Source organism: Megalops cyprinoides, chromosome 10 (assembly GCF_013368585.1).
Source record: "Megalops cyprinoides isolate fMegCyp1 chromosome 10, fMegCyp1.pri, whole genome shotgun sequence".
In the NCBI taxonomy this organism is placed as follows: Eukaryota; Metazoa; Chordata; class Actinopteri; order Elopiformes; family Megalopidae; genus Megalops; species Megalops cyprinoides.
In genome coordinates, this window is record NC_050592.1 from 21,512,181 (window position 1) to 21,528,738 (window position 16,558).

At 43.1% G+C, this 16,558-nt stretch overlaps 1 protein-coding gene across 1 annotated transcript in view; it reads right to left on the reverse strand.

Moving 5' to 3' along the window:
* The window catches only part of cobl (cordon-bleu WH2 repeat protein), a 66,765-nt gene that overhangs the window by 30,356 nt on the left and 19,851 nt on the right, over positions 1-16,558 (reverse strand). Inside the window, exons 3-8 of the mRNA XM_036539549.1 lie at positions 16,023-16,220; positions 10,497-10,707; positions 7,035-7,263; positions 6,367-6,411; positions 5,430-5,518; positions 4,694-4,762 (exon numbers count right to left, since the gene is read on the reverse strand). Of these exons, the coding sequence (XP_036395442.1) occupies positions 4,694-4,762; positions 5,430-5,518; positions 6,367-6,411; positions 7,035-7,263; positions 10,497-10,707; positions 16,023-16,220 (841 nt within the window). The remainder of the gene's footprint in view (positions 1-4,693; positions 4,763-5,429; positions 5,519-6,366; positions 6,412-7,034; positions 7,264-10,496; positions 10,708-16,022; positions 16,221-16,558) is intronic.

Here is a 16,558-nt window from a genome sequence, read left to right on the forward strand (position 1 = left end):
AGAGTCATGTTCTTTGACTTCTCCAGTGCCTTCAACACCATACAGGTGCATGCAGTTGAATGCTCCACTTGTGACCTGGATAACAGACTACCTGACCAACAGAATACAGTACGTGAGACTATAGAGCAATTTGTCAGAGACAAATTGAGCAGTTGAGCAGCACAGGGGCCCCCAGGGGACCGTCCTCTCTCCCTTCCTGTTCACCTTGTACACCTCTGACTTCAGGTACAACTCAGAGTCATGCCACATTCAGAAGTTCTCTGATGACTCCACCATCGTAGGGTGTATCAACGGGCAACAGGAAGCAGAATACAGAGGACTGGTAGATAACTTCGTGGAGTGGTGCAGCCTGAACCATCTGCAGCTAAACATCAGCAAGATGAAGGAGCCGGTTGTGGACTTCTGCAGGAATAAGCCTACTCTGACCCCTGTCTCCATCCATGGAGAAGATGTTGAGGTAGTCCACTCCTACAAATACCTTGGAGCGCACCTAGACGACAGACTGGGGTGGACTAAGAACACAGAGGCCCTTTACAAGAAGGGCCAGAGTCGGCTCTACTTCTTGTGGAGACTACGATCCTTCAACGTCTGCAACAAGATGCTGCAGATGCTCTATCAGTCAGTGGTATCCAGTGCCATTGTCTACGTGGTGGTGTGCTGGGGGTGTGGTCTGAAAGCTGGGGATGCTAACAGACTGAACGAGCTTGTTAGGAAAGCCAGCTCTGTCATAGGAGGTGGATGCTTAACAAGCTGGTGAGCATTCTAAACAACACCTCCCATCCGCTCCACGACAGGCATGTTAAGCTGAAGAGCACGTTCAGTGGCAGGCTGATCTCCCCCAAGTGTTCCACCGAGAGACACAGAAGGTCGTTTCTGCCAGCGGCCATCAACTTTACAGCTCCTCCCCTCTCTGTCACAACATGGGATTGACTGACGCTTGATGCCCTACGCTGTTCCACTTCACACATAATCATTGCACAATGGACAATAGCTATTTTCTATCTATCTCACTCCTTCTCACAGATAACTGGTTAAGATTTGCACTATACAGTTATTATTATCGTTATACACAATGTATAACAATAACAATGCTTTTATTTTTCACATTGCACACCGCAAAATAATAATAATTTTACTCTTGTTTTATTTTTGTATCATATTTCATTATATACTATGTATATAATCATTGCACAATGGACAATAACTTTTTCTCACTACCTCACTATTCTCATTTTATTATATGCTACTTATACAATTACTGCTCAATGTAGAATTGCACAATGTTTATAATTACTGCACAATGCAGACAGACAGATGCAATCTTTCTATTAATTTTATTTTATTCTATTGTTGTGTTTGGTTTGTGCTGGCTGGTGCTGCTGTGACACTTAAATTTCCTTCGGGATTAATAAAGTATTTCTTACCTTATCTCATTTTATCTTTATCTTACTCCAAACCACTACATTTACAACTGTATCCCACACCATACCAGACCTCTGAATACTATATCCCAAACCGCTATATTTACAACTGTGTCCCAAACCAAACAAGGTTCCCTTCACTATACCCCAAGCCGCTACCCTTACGTCTGGTCGCAAAACATATGCTCAAAGTCCATACCCTTGTGCCCCCATTGCCCACCCTAAACTGACTCTGCGCTAACAGTACTGTGTCAGAGCTGTAGCCCTGTAGCCTGGTGGCTAAAGCCAAGTGTTGCTGGGCTTGCTTGGTACTTCAGTGGGAAATGTCCTGAGAAAATAAGGCTGGGCCTGCGGTAGGCGGCCGCCCTAGTCGACCATGTGATGGGAACACTGCGTAGCGGAACACTCTGTCCTCTGACACAATGTCCTTGGTCCCTGTTGTCAGCAAAGACTGAATGGCATTTATTGCAAAGACTCTGAGCCAAATACTTAAGGTATGCAATCGCTTCTTTCTCCCTATCTGTACATGATGCCTGCTGTGCACCACCTTGTTGGGGGGCTACACATTGGTGGTTGAGGTAAGTCACACCCAGCGTAAAATGTGAAAAGCCACAGAGAGGTTCTACAGAATTGTACATCAGCAAACACACACACACACACACACACACCATTTCTCTGCTAGTCTTGTGCACACAGCCCACTGGTGTGGTTAATGCACTACTTAAATCTCATTTGGTCTCATTCTTAGCTCTCAGCTGGGTAATGCCTGGAGATGTGCCAGGCTTTCTCCATGAACTTTTCACACCATGGTCTTTCCTCCCTCTCTGCTGGGTATGCACAGCAATTAATGAAGGCAAATGGTTAATATCCTCTAGAGTCCTAGTACATGTTTGTCATCCTATGACTCTACACTTTGCTTCAGGAAAGCACAGTCAAAAGTTAAGAGCTTTTTAATCAGTGGCATTAATCAGAGCATGTTCGTGTTTCAGCTATTGGAACGGAATGTTCAAAGACGGAACAGCCATGACCATGTCGTATAATCCTACATCAGATTTTGTATATTAAAAAAAAACAGATGAAAGAAAAAGGCTCTGGCCCTTTGTGAAGTGAGTGAGGTTCAAATGGACATTTGCAATTCAGAACACAGCCGCAGTGAGGCTCAAACTCTACACGCAGTGGAAACACCAGCAGGTGATACCGGCGTCATTCCTGAGACAGGTCCTCTGCACCACTGTATGACACCTCTTTCCGTCTCTTTGTGTAAATGTACAGCTCTTTCGATCTCTCTGTGTAAAAGGACGGCCCTTTCCATGTGAATGAATAGACCTTCACATCTTTCAAAATAAAAAAAGCTCCTTCCAGTGGCTCCCGATCAGCTCAGTCGTTAAGGTGCTCGCCTTCAGCCCGGGTATGTTCCTAGCCATGTCATTACCTGACGATGACCCCATGTGACCCCCCAGTAGAAGAACAGGTTGAGTTTTTCAGCAGAGGTTACTGGTCTCACCACTCTCAGGTACCCTGAGATTTCTCAGGTGCCTATGTGTTGCTCAACTGACATCACTGGAGCTCCTATCCTCCAATGAGCACCCACCCACAGTGTAGTGCGCTGTGACTTGTAGGCCAAAAAACAGACATTGCCTTTATGTCAGTCTATCATGGGATTATATTCCTCTTGCCTCAGTGCTCCTGTGTTGTCATGGAGTCAAAGGTTGTCATGGTGAGATGACCCTAGTATACAATTGCTGATTCCAAAACAGCATTGCATTAATGGGGAAAGCAGAAAAAAATAGAATTTAATGGATTAGAATCCATAGATTTCTCTGTTGGCTGGAAAGAACAAGATACAGTCACGGGAGATGTGACTGGAAAAGAGTGTTTATCCAACCAGGTAGGGATGCTGCTCAAAATCCCAAAAAGTCTGTGCAGCACAAACATTTTCAACACAACTTTCCTCAGCTTCACAAAAGATAACTTGAAAGCCCTGCCTCAGAAAGCACCAACCCCTCCAAACTCGGTCACAGTGAGCATGGATTGTCCCAAACTGACAGAGATATGCACTACAAGACTATCACAGAGAGATATAGACACTTCCAGAATTATCTCAGAGAGATACAGACACTTCCGGACTATCTCAGCAAATGTGGACACTTCAAAAAGCCAGTGCAGTAAACATAGACACTTCCAGACTATCTCAGAAAGTGTGGACGCTCACAAACTCTTTCTCAAAGTATGTATAACAGGGTGGCGATCTTCCTAGTGACCCAGGGAGAAGCAAAGAGGACTAACACACAGACGAATGAAGACATCTGATAGAGGAATTAACAAGCTGAGGAAACCAGGCCAGAGGTTCTGGAAATACTAAGAGGCACCCTTAAATGTCCAGTAAGTTGTCTTACAAAAGGAAATCCACTGGTATTTATTCTATTAATAAGTACTACATCTAAGGAATAGTGAGCTTCCGCTCCTAATTTGTGGTGGATGGAATTCTAATTCTCCTTCATATCCAGTGGTATACAGTAAGTAAAGTCTACAAATTATGCACATGAACTCTGTGTAAACAAACACCTCACAATCAGTGAGAAGAGAACAGAGCAAAAAATGTTGATCAACAGTATAGAAACAGCCCCAGTTCAGCTGCTGTTATGTGTTCCCCTCAGCTGAAATTTCTATCACTTGAGGAGGGTGTGCAAAAACCTTGGATCAGCGAGGGAATACTGCCACCTACAGGATCTATGGGAAATACTTAGGAAGAGATTTGCCACTGCACAGAAAACAGCATGTATTTCAGCCTGTGTAGGTTTTACAAATACCCTGTTTAGAAACAGTACACAAACACATTTGGAAGTACACACAGCATATTTGAAATATTGGCAATATTATTTTTACTCAATGTACATTAAAGACATAAATCTTTACAACTAGGCTTGCGGTTTGTGATTAACAGATGTGAATGTCACTATGTCAGCAAGACTTCTGCCCCTAATTCCCCTCTTATAAAGATTTTGTTTAGGCAGACAAGCTGATGACATGAGATGATATGTTGATATGAGAGTTTTAATATCATATTTCACACTGCAGCAATTACAATCTGCAGTCAGAAACACACTTTATAGCCTTTTTCTCTAGCAGGATTAAGAAAATATATGTATGGAGTGAAACGGCACGTTGGTTATAGAAAGAGAGTCTTGAAAAGGTTAGCCTCTCCTGGGTCAAGCAGCAATGTCACCTTCATTAATGAGAGGATGAGGCAGGCGCTGAGGGTTAGTACTCACATTGCAGCAGCTTTCTGCATTTGAAACACTTATTTCGTCAGTAGCTTCCATGTCCGTGTGCTCCTCGCTCTGAAAGAGGAACACACAGCTGACATGCTGGACATGCAGATCGGCCCATGCGTGTTACATGTTAAAGTGTGTGTACCGCTGGATCCGATGGAACCATGCTGATCCTGTCGGAGTGAAGCTGTCCTGTCAAGCTGTGCATACGCCCGTTTCCCTTTTCCCAGATATCTGGGGAACTATCACATGCTCCTGATGCGACATGCAGAATTATACAAGCATTACAAACAGGTCTCTGCTCCCTGCAGGGTTCTCACAGCTGCAGCACAAGACAGAATATGTCCTCCTCTGATTTCCAGTTAAATGGGCTTTGCTGACATGTGGACCATTATAAAATGGGTTCTGCGTGCAAACACAGACAATGCTATCTAAAACTAATAAGCAATTTAAAAAGTCACCCCTTTAACACTCTCATCACACAAACATTCTAATAAACACACTGAGTTATAACCAAAGTTTTCCCATTCTTAGAAATGAGACTTTATTCTAGTTTTTCACAATGCCTGCACTCCACATACAGAAGCTGAGTGATGCAAGTTCATGCAAGGCATTACAAGGTTTGTGTTCCCAAGCTGTAAATATAAAATGACCGGTGAGTCCCAGAACTGTGATAAAGGTGCTCTATCCACTGCGAGAGAATTTTGGGGTTAGCAGTCAGTTTGGGGATCTGTACCTTTGCTTTCCGTCTGTTGAACTTGAAGAATCCCAGGAGTCCTCTCTTTTGGGCGCCACTGAAGCTCAAGGTGTTGGAGCGGATGGATTCTGTGGGAGGACCAGCAGTAAGAGTCAGATCCACACAAACCAGGTCGGCGATCTGAATGCGTTTGTCTCTGAATCATCTGAATTATCTGCCACTCTTCACTTGGTTCCATACTAGCTGCCATGCAGTCTGCATTCCTCCAGTCAGTGGCCAGATGATTCCAACAGGACTCCTTCATACAGCTGGGACATACAAAGGCCAAACCTGTATCATGTAGGATACTGACACTTCAGTCCATGCAATTAAATTGATTGTCTGTCCTGTTCTGTTGGAGCTAATGCTGCCTGACCAAATGTTCCCCAGCCACCTGTTGACAGCAGACTGGCAGTACCACTTCATGACAGTAGATGGGGCTGCAGCTATATCATTTTTACATGCCACAGTATTTACACAGGGCACAGATCTAAAGTCTACATTCACCGTAGAGACACCTACCAGGCAACTACTTGCTACAGAGCAGGGGTAAGGCCAGCAGGTCCACAGCTCTAATGGTTGCATACTATACAAACGTTTAATGGATGTTTCTCTACCAACTCAAACTGAGAGTGCTCTACCAGAATGCTTTTTATTATAGCAAGTTGTAAAATAGGGTAACCATCTTCGCTAAACACACACACACACACACACACACACACATAAACTATATAAGTAGGTGAAATGGTTACATTGATATACGTGTAATAAATAAACTCTATATAGAACTGTTTACTAAAGCATGTGTAGGAAAGGCAGAAGCATATCTCTCGTGCAAAGGTGAGAGCATGCAGAGCAGGAAGCAGGGTTATTCACAGAACAAGGCTCACTGGCACCTCCGTGGGGCACAGCTAAAGGGACTCATACAGGACTATACCTGAGTAGTTAAGAGCAGGGGCAGAAGCCATTTTAGGTTGAAGAACTGGAAACAATGACATGATTTTGACAATGTTTAGGGCACAGCACAGTGACAAGGACTATCAAGTAGAGTAACAACCTATCTAGAACACTGACAAGACACCAATGTTAGTTTTACATAAGTCAAAATTTTCAGTTCACAGAGACTCATAGAGGCCCTACAATAAGACTAAGTGGCTGTTTCTCAAAGGGTCTGTCCTCTCGGCTGTGTTAAGTCATTCCTAATGGAAACAGCAGACATCAAACACTTCTACCACAGCAGAGGTGACGGCAGAGGTGCTCTCTCTGTAACACCACTCTGCGTATACACATTTAAATGAGGGAAAACATTGCATTCCAAAATCTGCACTGACTGACCTGAGACTAACTACTGGCAACTGTACCCAGAACACAAACCAATCACCTGATCAAATATTAAAAAAACAACAACTTTCCCTTCAAAATATTCAAATATTTCTTTTGTTTCCTCATATGCATCAAAATCTTCACAACCAAAAGCACTTAAACAGAAAACAGACAGATAATGATCTGTCCAATCTGTGGAGGACTAGAATAGCACTCAGATAAAAAAGAACATCCTGTGCTACACCCGCAAGTGAGAAAGCAGTAGATTGGGCAGGCCCGTACCCAGACTCTGGTCCAGCGCATACAGCTCTCGGATGCCCAGCTCGCTCAGGGACCGCTCCAGGTCCAGCTCGTGGTTGCTGACGTTGTCTTGCAGCAGCAGGACATGGGCCGGGTCGAACTCGCACTTCTCACAGATCACCGGCACTAGGCTTCCCAGCGGAATCAGTGGGTTCACCCTCACCACAGCCTTCTGGGTCCTGTGGTAGTTCACCACCAGACGCACTGTTTTCTGTCAAACACAAATATATGCATTTCACACATATATAAATATTATAAAAACACAGAGGTTTGGAGGTGTCGGTGGTCCTGTGACATGCACAAACACACAGACACGTGTTTGTGGTTGTGTGTGTGCGTATATATATATATATATTATAGACACAGAGAGAGAGAGAGAGAGAGAGAGGGAGGGAGAGAGACATATGGACGGATAGACAGAGTAAGAGATAACACAAGCAATGATATAGATCTTGGCAGTAAAGCTCACAGATTGGACTTTATCCGATTAAAGCAGAGGATCCTGGCTTCAAGTCCATGCTTGGATCTTGAAAGCTGTGAAAAACAGCTGCTTAAAATAAAGGCCAGTCAAAGTTTCAACATTGTCTGAAGGACTTTACAGTTCTAACTGTGTTTCCATATTTCAGAATTGAGTATACACAGTAGAAAACTGGTCACACAGAACTAGTGTCCCTCAGCCACCACCAGGATTAACATCAGCCCCAAAGGAGGGGAAATAGAAAGAGGTCCCACAAGTCATAATGCAGTGTGATGGAGAATGGAGTGTGTGCCACAGAAGAGATGGCATGTGATTGGAAAGGAATGTGATTGAACCACAGGAGACAGAATGGAGAGGGATCAAGTACCTGAGGAGGCAGTGGGATAGAATCCCAGAGGAAGAAGAGAATGAGGAAGAGTCCCTGACTAAGCAATTTGTTTGGTTATGATCCCCTGGCATTGCCACAGGCCAGTACACACACAACAGCACTGTGTGCAGTGAGCCTGCAGATGGTCCTTTAAAAAGTTCATCTTGACCACTTCAGCACTCAAGGGCTATGCACAGCACACTGGCCTTTGTCTCTCCAAACAGAAACCCTCCGTTCCTCCTCCGTGCTCAACATAAAGACAACGGGGCATTCAAACAACCAGCTCACAGAAAGCCACAACAATCCAAGACTGTTTAGAATGGCAAAGAATCAGAATTTATGGAGAGCCGTCCACCTGATCTCTGTTTAGGGAGCGAATATGTGTCCGTCACTTGTGGAACATCTAAAAGGACGGCAGACAGGATGTGTTCAGACTCACTGCACTTAAACAAGAGTCACCAAGAGCCAGACCAGCCATTTACTGCAGTTCCCTGCATTTCACTGCTCTTAGATTACTGCTAATGGCCCCAAGATCAGGTTTTACTCATTCTAGCCAAAAGACAATTAGTATTAGACTGTATATTATTTAAGAGTAGTAAAATCATTACTACTCTTAAATATTTTCCCTCTCTGGTTCTTAGACTTTAGCACAACATATCAAACAAAAACAATGGAAAGAGATGTGATCATATGGTTCTTTGTGAGATTCTGGAAGGCAGCCAGGAGAGGGAGAGTGAGAGAGAGACTAGGTAGCAAGCACAGAGACGTGCAGAAATAATGCATGGTAACTAAAGGTAAGAGATTCATGAAAAATTCAACCAGTGAGAACAGCAGGGGACACTGGAGAAAGAGAGAGGGAGAGACAGAAATATAGAGAGACAGTGAGAGAGAGAGAGAGAGAGAGAGCAAGAGAGAGAAAGATAGCTTGATAGAGTTAAGTTAAACACCTGTTACCACAAATCAGGACAGGACAACACAAACAAAAACACATAGGCAGAGCAGAGACTTGCCCTAGAGACAGGCTGTCACAGAGGGCAGGCAATGCTCACATGCAGCTGACACGACATGAAACGGAGTCCATGAAAACTCCACTTTCTAACCAAGGGAAATACAGGGAAATCCTGACAGAAATGTAAAAAACAGGAATCGGCCTCAGAGAGAATGGGAAATGTGTCATTATTTGAATTTGAGATTTGTCAATGTGAGTGTTACAGGAGTACCATGACAATGAAGTATTTTGATCAAGCTGAACAGTAACGGAATCAAACTGAACTGTAAAAGTGACTGGCACACAGAGTGGGACACTGAGAGTGTGGAAGAGTGAAAAGTATTAAAAGAGGAAGGATGAAGAAGGAAAACTGGGGAAGCAGTGCTAGTAACTGAAAGGTGGCTGGTTTGATTCTCTGCTGGGACGCTGCTGTTGTATCCTTGGTCAACGTACTATACCACAAATGCCTCAGTATATATCCAGCTGTATAAATGGATAATACTAACTTATGTAAATTGCCCTGGATAAGAGCATCTACTAAATGGTATAAATGTAATTAAGATAAAGAGGAAGCAACAGACCTCTTGAAAGTGGTGTATTTGTATAGTTTTTATTATATATTCATAATTCTTTTACAGTTGCAAAAAATCGATTTGAAAAAAAAAAAAAAGAACTACAAAATGAAAAGCCAAACAAGCCTGCATCATCAGGTCAAAACCCTTGCATATTATATTACATTCCTGGTATTGAGAATAGCAACACATGACTTCCTTCTTCTTGAAAATCTCAAGACTGCCCACTAATGTATTCATTCTTTCAGGTTATAGTTTGATTCATAGAAACAACAACCCGAAATAAGAGGGAGGGCCAGAGAGAAGGTGGATGAGACAAGCAGAGAAAGGAAGGAGGAAGAGGAGAGAGAGAACACTCACACTGCACTCCTCTCCCCAGCCCTGGAGCTGTGGAACACAAACCTACCTTCTCCCGGACTCTCTCCTGAGTTTTAGGCCTGTCCTGCTGCTATTGCATAATGTCAGAGAGCAGAACATGGCTGTTACAGGGACAATTACAACACTGTTCACAGGGCCTTTACAGGGCCAGGAATAATGATAAAACCGCTCACAGCAATAGGAATAATCATAATGCTGCTCACAGAACCTTCACAGGAATAATCACAGCACTGTCTGCAAGGCTGTGACAGGAACAATCACAACTTTGTTCGTAGGGCCAGAACAAGGCCTGTCGTAAAGCTGTTCATATATTCATTGCACTATGATTATAAAGATTGCAATACCTGCAATTTCACCTGCATGTTCACTAGTAATTGAAGGAAAATAACCTCATATAATAAAAATAAAAATAACCTGTTTGTAAACCTGAGACATCTTACTGTTTTAGTGCTCTTTCTACAGACATTGATCCAACATAATTAAATATGAACATGCAGCATTCATTGGTATTGCCCTTAAATGAGGTTCACACAATGCTTCCTTGTATTTGTGCGGATTCAGCTGACACTAGCCCTTGTCTTCTTCAGAATGCAATGCCACAATGCCATTTGCCTGAGAGACACCCAACGCGCTGACAGGGTGCGAGAGCAGCCTCACTCACCTCCGGCACTTTAGGCAGGGGCTTGCGGACCACCTTCTCTTCCGCAACCTTCTCCTTGATGTGGATGCGGTGCACATCCAGCACCCCCAGCAGCGTGTTGGGCTTGAAGGCCAGCGGCTGTGCAGCGGGCGACAGCAGTTCAAGGGTATGGTGCGCTGGGTTCAGGTGGTGCTGGCTGCACAGGTCCACCAGCAGATCCATGAGCGCTTTACTGCGGAGAAAGCAAGAGACGCTCCTGAGCTCCACACACACACACAGGGACGATAGGGTTACCTCGTTAACTCCGAAAGGGGGACCTGTAATTACAGAGGGGTGATGCACGCGTGCACACACACACACACACACACACACAGAGGCCCACTCATCTTACAGAATTATATAACCCACCCAGCAAACCAGTACCTGAGGACTGGATTTGAGGACCAGACCTCAGTGATTGTATGTGAATTGAGATTTGCCGTATTCTCAGGAGGGACGGGGCCTGAATGACAGTTCATCATTGTACAGCTGAAAAGAACAAACTCATTCTGCCAAGCTAAATTCTGGAATGCTGCTCCTACAGTGTGGTGTAGAACCGCTAACAAAAACACAGGTGTTTTCCTGTGGAACACTGAGTGATTTCAAAAGAAAGCCATGGTTGTCATGTCAGGGTTACAGTGTTCAAGAGATGCGTTCCCAGGCCCGATAGCCAGGAACTACTGAAGTGAAAAGGGTAAATGTCATTCCGGGGAGAAACCTAAGAATGCTCCCTGTTCTTCGCACTGAAAAACCCAGCTCACATAACAGCAAAGACAGAGCTATGTGAAACCAATACAGCACCCTGAGAGACTACAGGAAACTGCACTGCACTGCACTGCAACCAACAGACAGCAGCCTCCATCCTTACAAACAGCATCTAGTCTTATTTATAGCACTAATGAGCTGTACTTTCCAATGTTATTCTCACTGAGAAAGCACATCAAAAGTAGGAAACAGTGCAATGTTTGCCTCTTTTTAGGCCTGTGGAGCTGAACATGAGCCTTACAACAGCATTTGTGCACAATGCCTCCTGTATGGTTAAATATAAAGTGGGGACAGACATACTGGTGTGGCCAAGTCAGGGCAGAGGCAAGCACATGATTAGATAATGGAATATAAATAGTAATCCAAAAAAGCATGAATTATTTCAGCAGTCATTTTCTCAGCTGCATGGGACTCCTCAATGGCAAAGACATCTAAACTGCTCTCTAATACAACAGAACCATACGTTAATTTATTTTCAATCTTACAGAGACTTTGCATTAAAACAAGTTTATAAAGTTATACCACAAAGCAGAAAATTATTAAGATTTTAGACACTTTCCTTGCAGTAAAAATGCATGTCTGTTACATGAAAATAATTATCATAAATCTCTCACTGATTACGTAAACAGCCTTTCAAGTTATTCTACAATCTAGATATCAATATTTGAACAGCCAAAGCTGCTCAAATATTTCAGTTGATACCCAACCTCAGAAAGTAAATACCAAATATAATGTAAATGAATTAGCTACACGGTGCATTTCTGTATCTTTGTAATTGTCTTCAATGACTTGTTACACAATGAGAACAAAAACATCTACCTTCAAAAACGGGCACGATTGTGGCGGGTATCTCTTTCTTAAACTTAAAGTATGAAAATAGTGGTCCAAAAAATAAAAAAACTAAGCCAAAAACTACTCTTTACCTTGTGGAACAAGAAATAATTTTATAATTTTACATTTAAACAGACTGCAGAACTATTTGGTGTTTTTTTAACTTTCTGAAGAAATGAGCTGTTATTTCATTTCTATAACCATAATATCAGAGCTTTTCTAACCCTCGCAGAAGTTCAAGCTCCAAGGAGCTGAACATTTGGACTCTCTTTGTGATACTAGCATAACAGAATGCAGACTGTGCAACACAACACATGCACCATGCACTGACTCCATAACAAAGCGCATGCACCATGCACTGACTCCACAACAAAGCGCATGCACCGTGCACTGACTCTGTAATAAAGCACACGCAACATGCACTGAAAGCACATGCACCATCACAAAGTGCATCACAAAGTGCATGCCCCGTGTACTGACAGAATAAACATCACGACTGTCATGTGAGATTCTTGCTGGGAGAGAACACACAAGAGAAATTTTGGAACAGAATGTTGGGTAATGGGCCAGTAAGGGGGCAGTCTTCCCTCTAGATGTTACAAGAAACCAGTACGCCATGTAGTGATGGGGACACTGTACTGTTGGTGATACCATCTTTTAATGTGACTTGAAACCTGTGGCTCTGCAGGCATTAAAGACTCCCTGGCACTCCTTGCTTACAATGGGTAGGGGGATTCCCTGGTGTCCTGGCTCAATTCCCAATCAGCCCTTTTCAATCAGGCCATCTAATAATCTCCTGGGTTAATTGACTAAAATAATGCCCTCCCCTAAAATAAATAGCTCCATTAGGCTGTCATCGCAGAACAGAAGTCAATTGATCCGACATGGTACAATAAAGGTTGAGCGAAAATAAAAACGTAAATTTAAAAAATAAATGAATGTCACAGGAAGAACATAAAGATGATGCCAATTTTCCAAAGAAGAACAACACAAGAGCAACACAAGTCTGCTCTTTGAAACCCTGAGAAATCAACTCATCATAGCTGACTTTTCATCCCTGACACCTAAAGACAGGACTGCAACAGAATAGGTAATTTACACAATAAACCATGCTATCATCTTCAGACACTGTGCTGGTTGATAATTAAACACAACAGAAACTGTGAAAAATAGGAAACGTCCTCATTATATGATTTTTATTCATATTTACTCCACAGAGTGTAGACAGAGCAAAATAGTTCTGACCATATTCAGCTGTTATTTTCCCAAGATTTATTCTTGCCTATCACAAACAGATCAGTTTTTCTCATAAAGACAGCTGCAGTGATTACTAATTTAAGGGTGCAGGAATCCCACTTAACCTAATTATTTTAGGAAGAAGGTGTCCTCTGTGCTGTTTGAGAAGTCAGCATTAGAAACAGGACAATAAAGATTTATAAGGGAGGGAAACAATGCTACAGTGTGAAGCTCACGTGTGCATCCTACAGGGCTGTCATTAGCACAGCTGCAGTCAGCCAGTCACCTGCTTCAGCACCAGAGCAAACACAGAGACATACACACTGGAACCAACTGAATGCCACACAACTGATAAACTGCTTAAACATAAATGAGGCTGCTAAATACTGAATGTATGGGGGCGTAGAAAATAATTTCTGCTATTTTATTGTTGCTTGGATGTTTCACAAAGACAGCTGTATTTAGATTTATCCAGGAGTGCGCTGTTTTACATTCATAAACAATGCAGGAAAATCTCACTTTTTAAAAAAAAATCTCACTCAGTTTGGAATACTCCTGACAGGCAGCACTCCCTGTTCCAAGTTTCACTGTCTGTCCTAGCCTGCAGAGCCTAGCACCAACACCCACGCTCTCACGTTTACTTGACACATTACACGTGTTTATTGCATAATTACATAAATGCGGACATTGATCACCTGATTATTGTATTATGTTTATGCCTTAAGTTATTGTTTTATGATTTTCACTTTATGCGGACAACCTACTAGATATTTCAGCCTGCACTCTCTCTCTCTCACACACACACACACACACACACACACACACACACACACACACACACACACAAACACACACAATTCAGACTGTTCATCACTCCTTTGACAGTCACAGTTATTCCTGCAGCAAATTGAAGAAAATAGCCCTAATTACCCATGAATAGACATGAATCCGTGAGCAAATAAAAATCTGCGGACACATAGTATGCCTATCCATATCTATCAAGCAGTATAAGTTGTATAACTCTGAAAGTAATCAAAAGATGCATCAGTAATGTGATCTCTAAGATAGCTTTGCCACATTAATTCTGATTACAGGAATACTAACATCAGACTCCAACCCAGTCATTAATATCCTTATGCCCACGTCAAAGAGCCAACCTCAAAACTCACCAATACATAAACAACCACTGTCTGGAAACCCGTACCTACTGCAATACATGTATATCAGTGTGAGGTCACTACACAGATAGGGGACTTTTTATGAGGACCAAATCGCTAGTTTTGGATATTTAATTATGTCAGTTGTGGGCTGCTTAACTTGCAGTTTAAGAAACCTCAGCACAGAAAATATCTTTGGTATGCAGTCAAACAGAACTGTGTGGCTCTGTTTGGCTGTGCAGAAGGGGTGCAGGACAGGGGCGAGTTTTGTGAGCGACGCTGATTAACAGAGACACTTGCTTATGCATTGGGGGGGGGGGCGTCCTCAATTCGCCGCTTCACCAGAGAGTGCGGCTTGCTGTGACCTAAATGCCAGCAAATCAGCTGCTAACAATCACCCCCACAAACACTGTTTACCCCAAGGGGATACACTCAAAATATGCCACTAGTTTTTGGTGCAAGTCTTCCACGGTAACACAATGCAGACACACCGTATGTAGCGTACTTGGCATCTACTGTATATGAGGTAAGTCTGCTGATTACTACCCAAACTAACATGTAGCCCTGTGAGAGCAGTTTGACGATGTTGAAGCATTCCATAACGTCACCGATATCAGAAATTTTGCTACCCGAGACAGATAACAATGCATATATACACATGCATTCCAGGACTTCCGAAAGAAAGAGGTAATTAGGAAAATATTAACTACTTAAGTAACAATGCCAAATGGGTGTGTAACTGTGAAGTAGACATTCATTCTTATTATTAAATAAGATGCACTAACACTAACATTTCATTTGGAGCGAATGCTGTAATTACCACTGCTTTAAGACCCCCCCCCCCCCCCAATACAGAGTCTCTGGGTCGTTTTCAGAGGACATTCACAACTGCCTCAGTTCATTACAAAGATATTAATAGCCCTTTATCACTGTCCAAACACTCATACCATTGTATTAGTCACGTCCAAAGCCATTTCAGACTCATGCAGCATGACACTGCAGCAGCCACAGCCCGACTCTTAAATCATTTACAGATGGGGCCAGATCACCCATCCTGCAAGGACAGAGTCCATGAGGGTTCTGTTCCACGTGAGAATTTAACTACCTGCTTCAAACTATTATCCTTCACTGCACAAACTTACCCACCCTTGCTGGCTCTGACAGTGTTAGTATCCTTGGAGAAAGACAGACAATGTGGCTGAACTGTGCCATTCAGAGCTCACAGTTGCACATGCCTTATCCAGGAGAAAACCATAGATATTCTATTTACTTCTCAGATGTTCATCTCTCTCTTCCTTCTCTGTGCTTTCACATCTAGGAGGTTCCACTTGTTAATTAGAGGTACCAATGGTGTGCTGTCTGTGGAAGCCCTGGTTTCTACCATATCTCTATGAGCACATATGTTCAGTAAACGGAATATCTGTGAAAACACCTGCAGATCACACTTCTATGTGTTGTAATCAGTGATGTCATAAAGCAAAGGTCATACTGTGTGATGTAGCCTGCCTCAGACACTTACTTGCCATCCACAGTGCAGGAGGTCTGGAAGCCCTCAGGGAGAGTGACGAGCAGGTCCACAGAGGGGCGGATGATGTTCTCCTTGGTATCACTGCCACTCTGCCCACCATCAGGCACCACATTTCGGGTGGGGAAGATCCTACGCGGGGCAGGCTGTGGGGCAGGGGGTGGAGGGGGAGCACGGGCCTTCATCCTCCTACTTTAGGAGAGAGAGAGAGAGACAATGAGTGGGCATTATAGTACATACTGCTGCTCTGGAGCTGTAATATACTGTCCTCAAGCCCCCATGGAAAAATCACAGCAAAGCTGATGTTTTTTGTTAATGCAAAAACTATTTCCATATCGAGTAGTACCAATTTACCTGTTATATTCCCATAAAGATACATAATAAAAACAAATTCAGCTTTGACTCTGAGGTTACATTTCCACAGGCTTTATTTAGAAAAAAGCACTCTTGAGAAGTGAGGAGGCAAAGACTGTAAAGAGTCAGACGGTAAGTGGGCAAAGCCCAAATGGCAGCATGGTGATCCCATGATC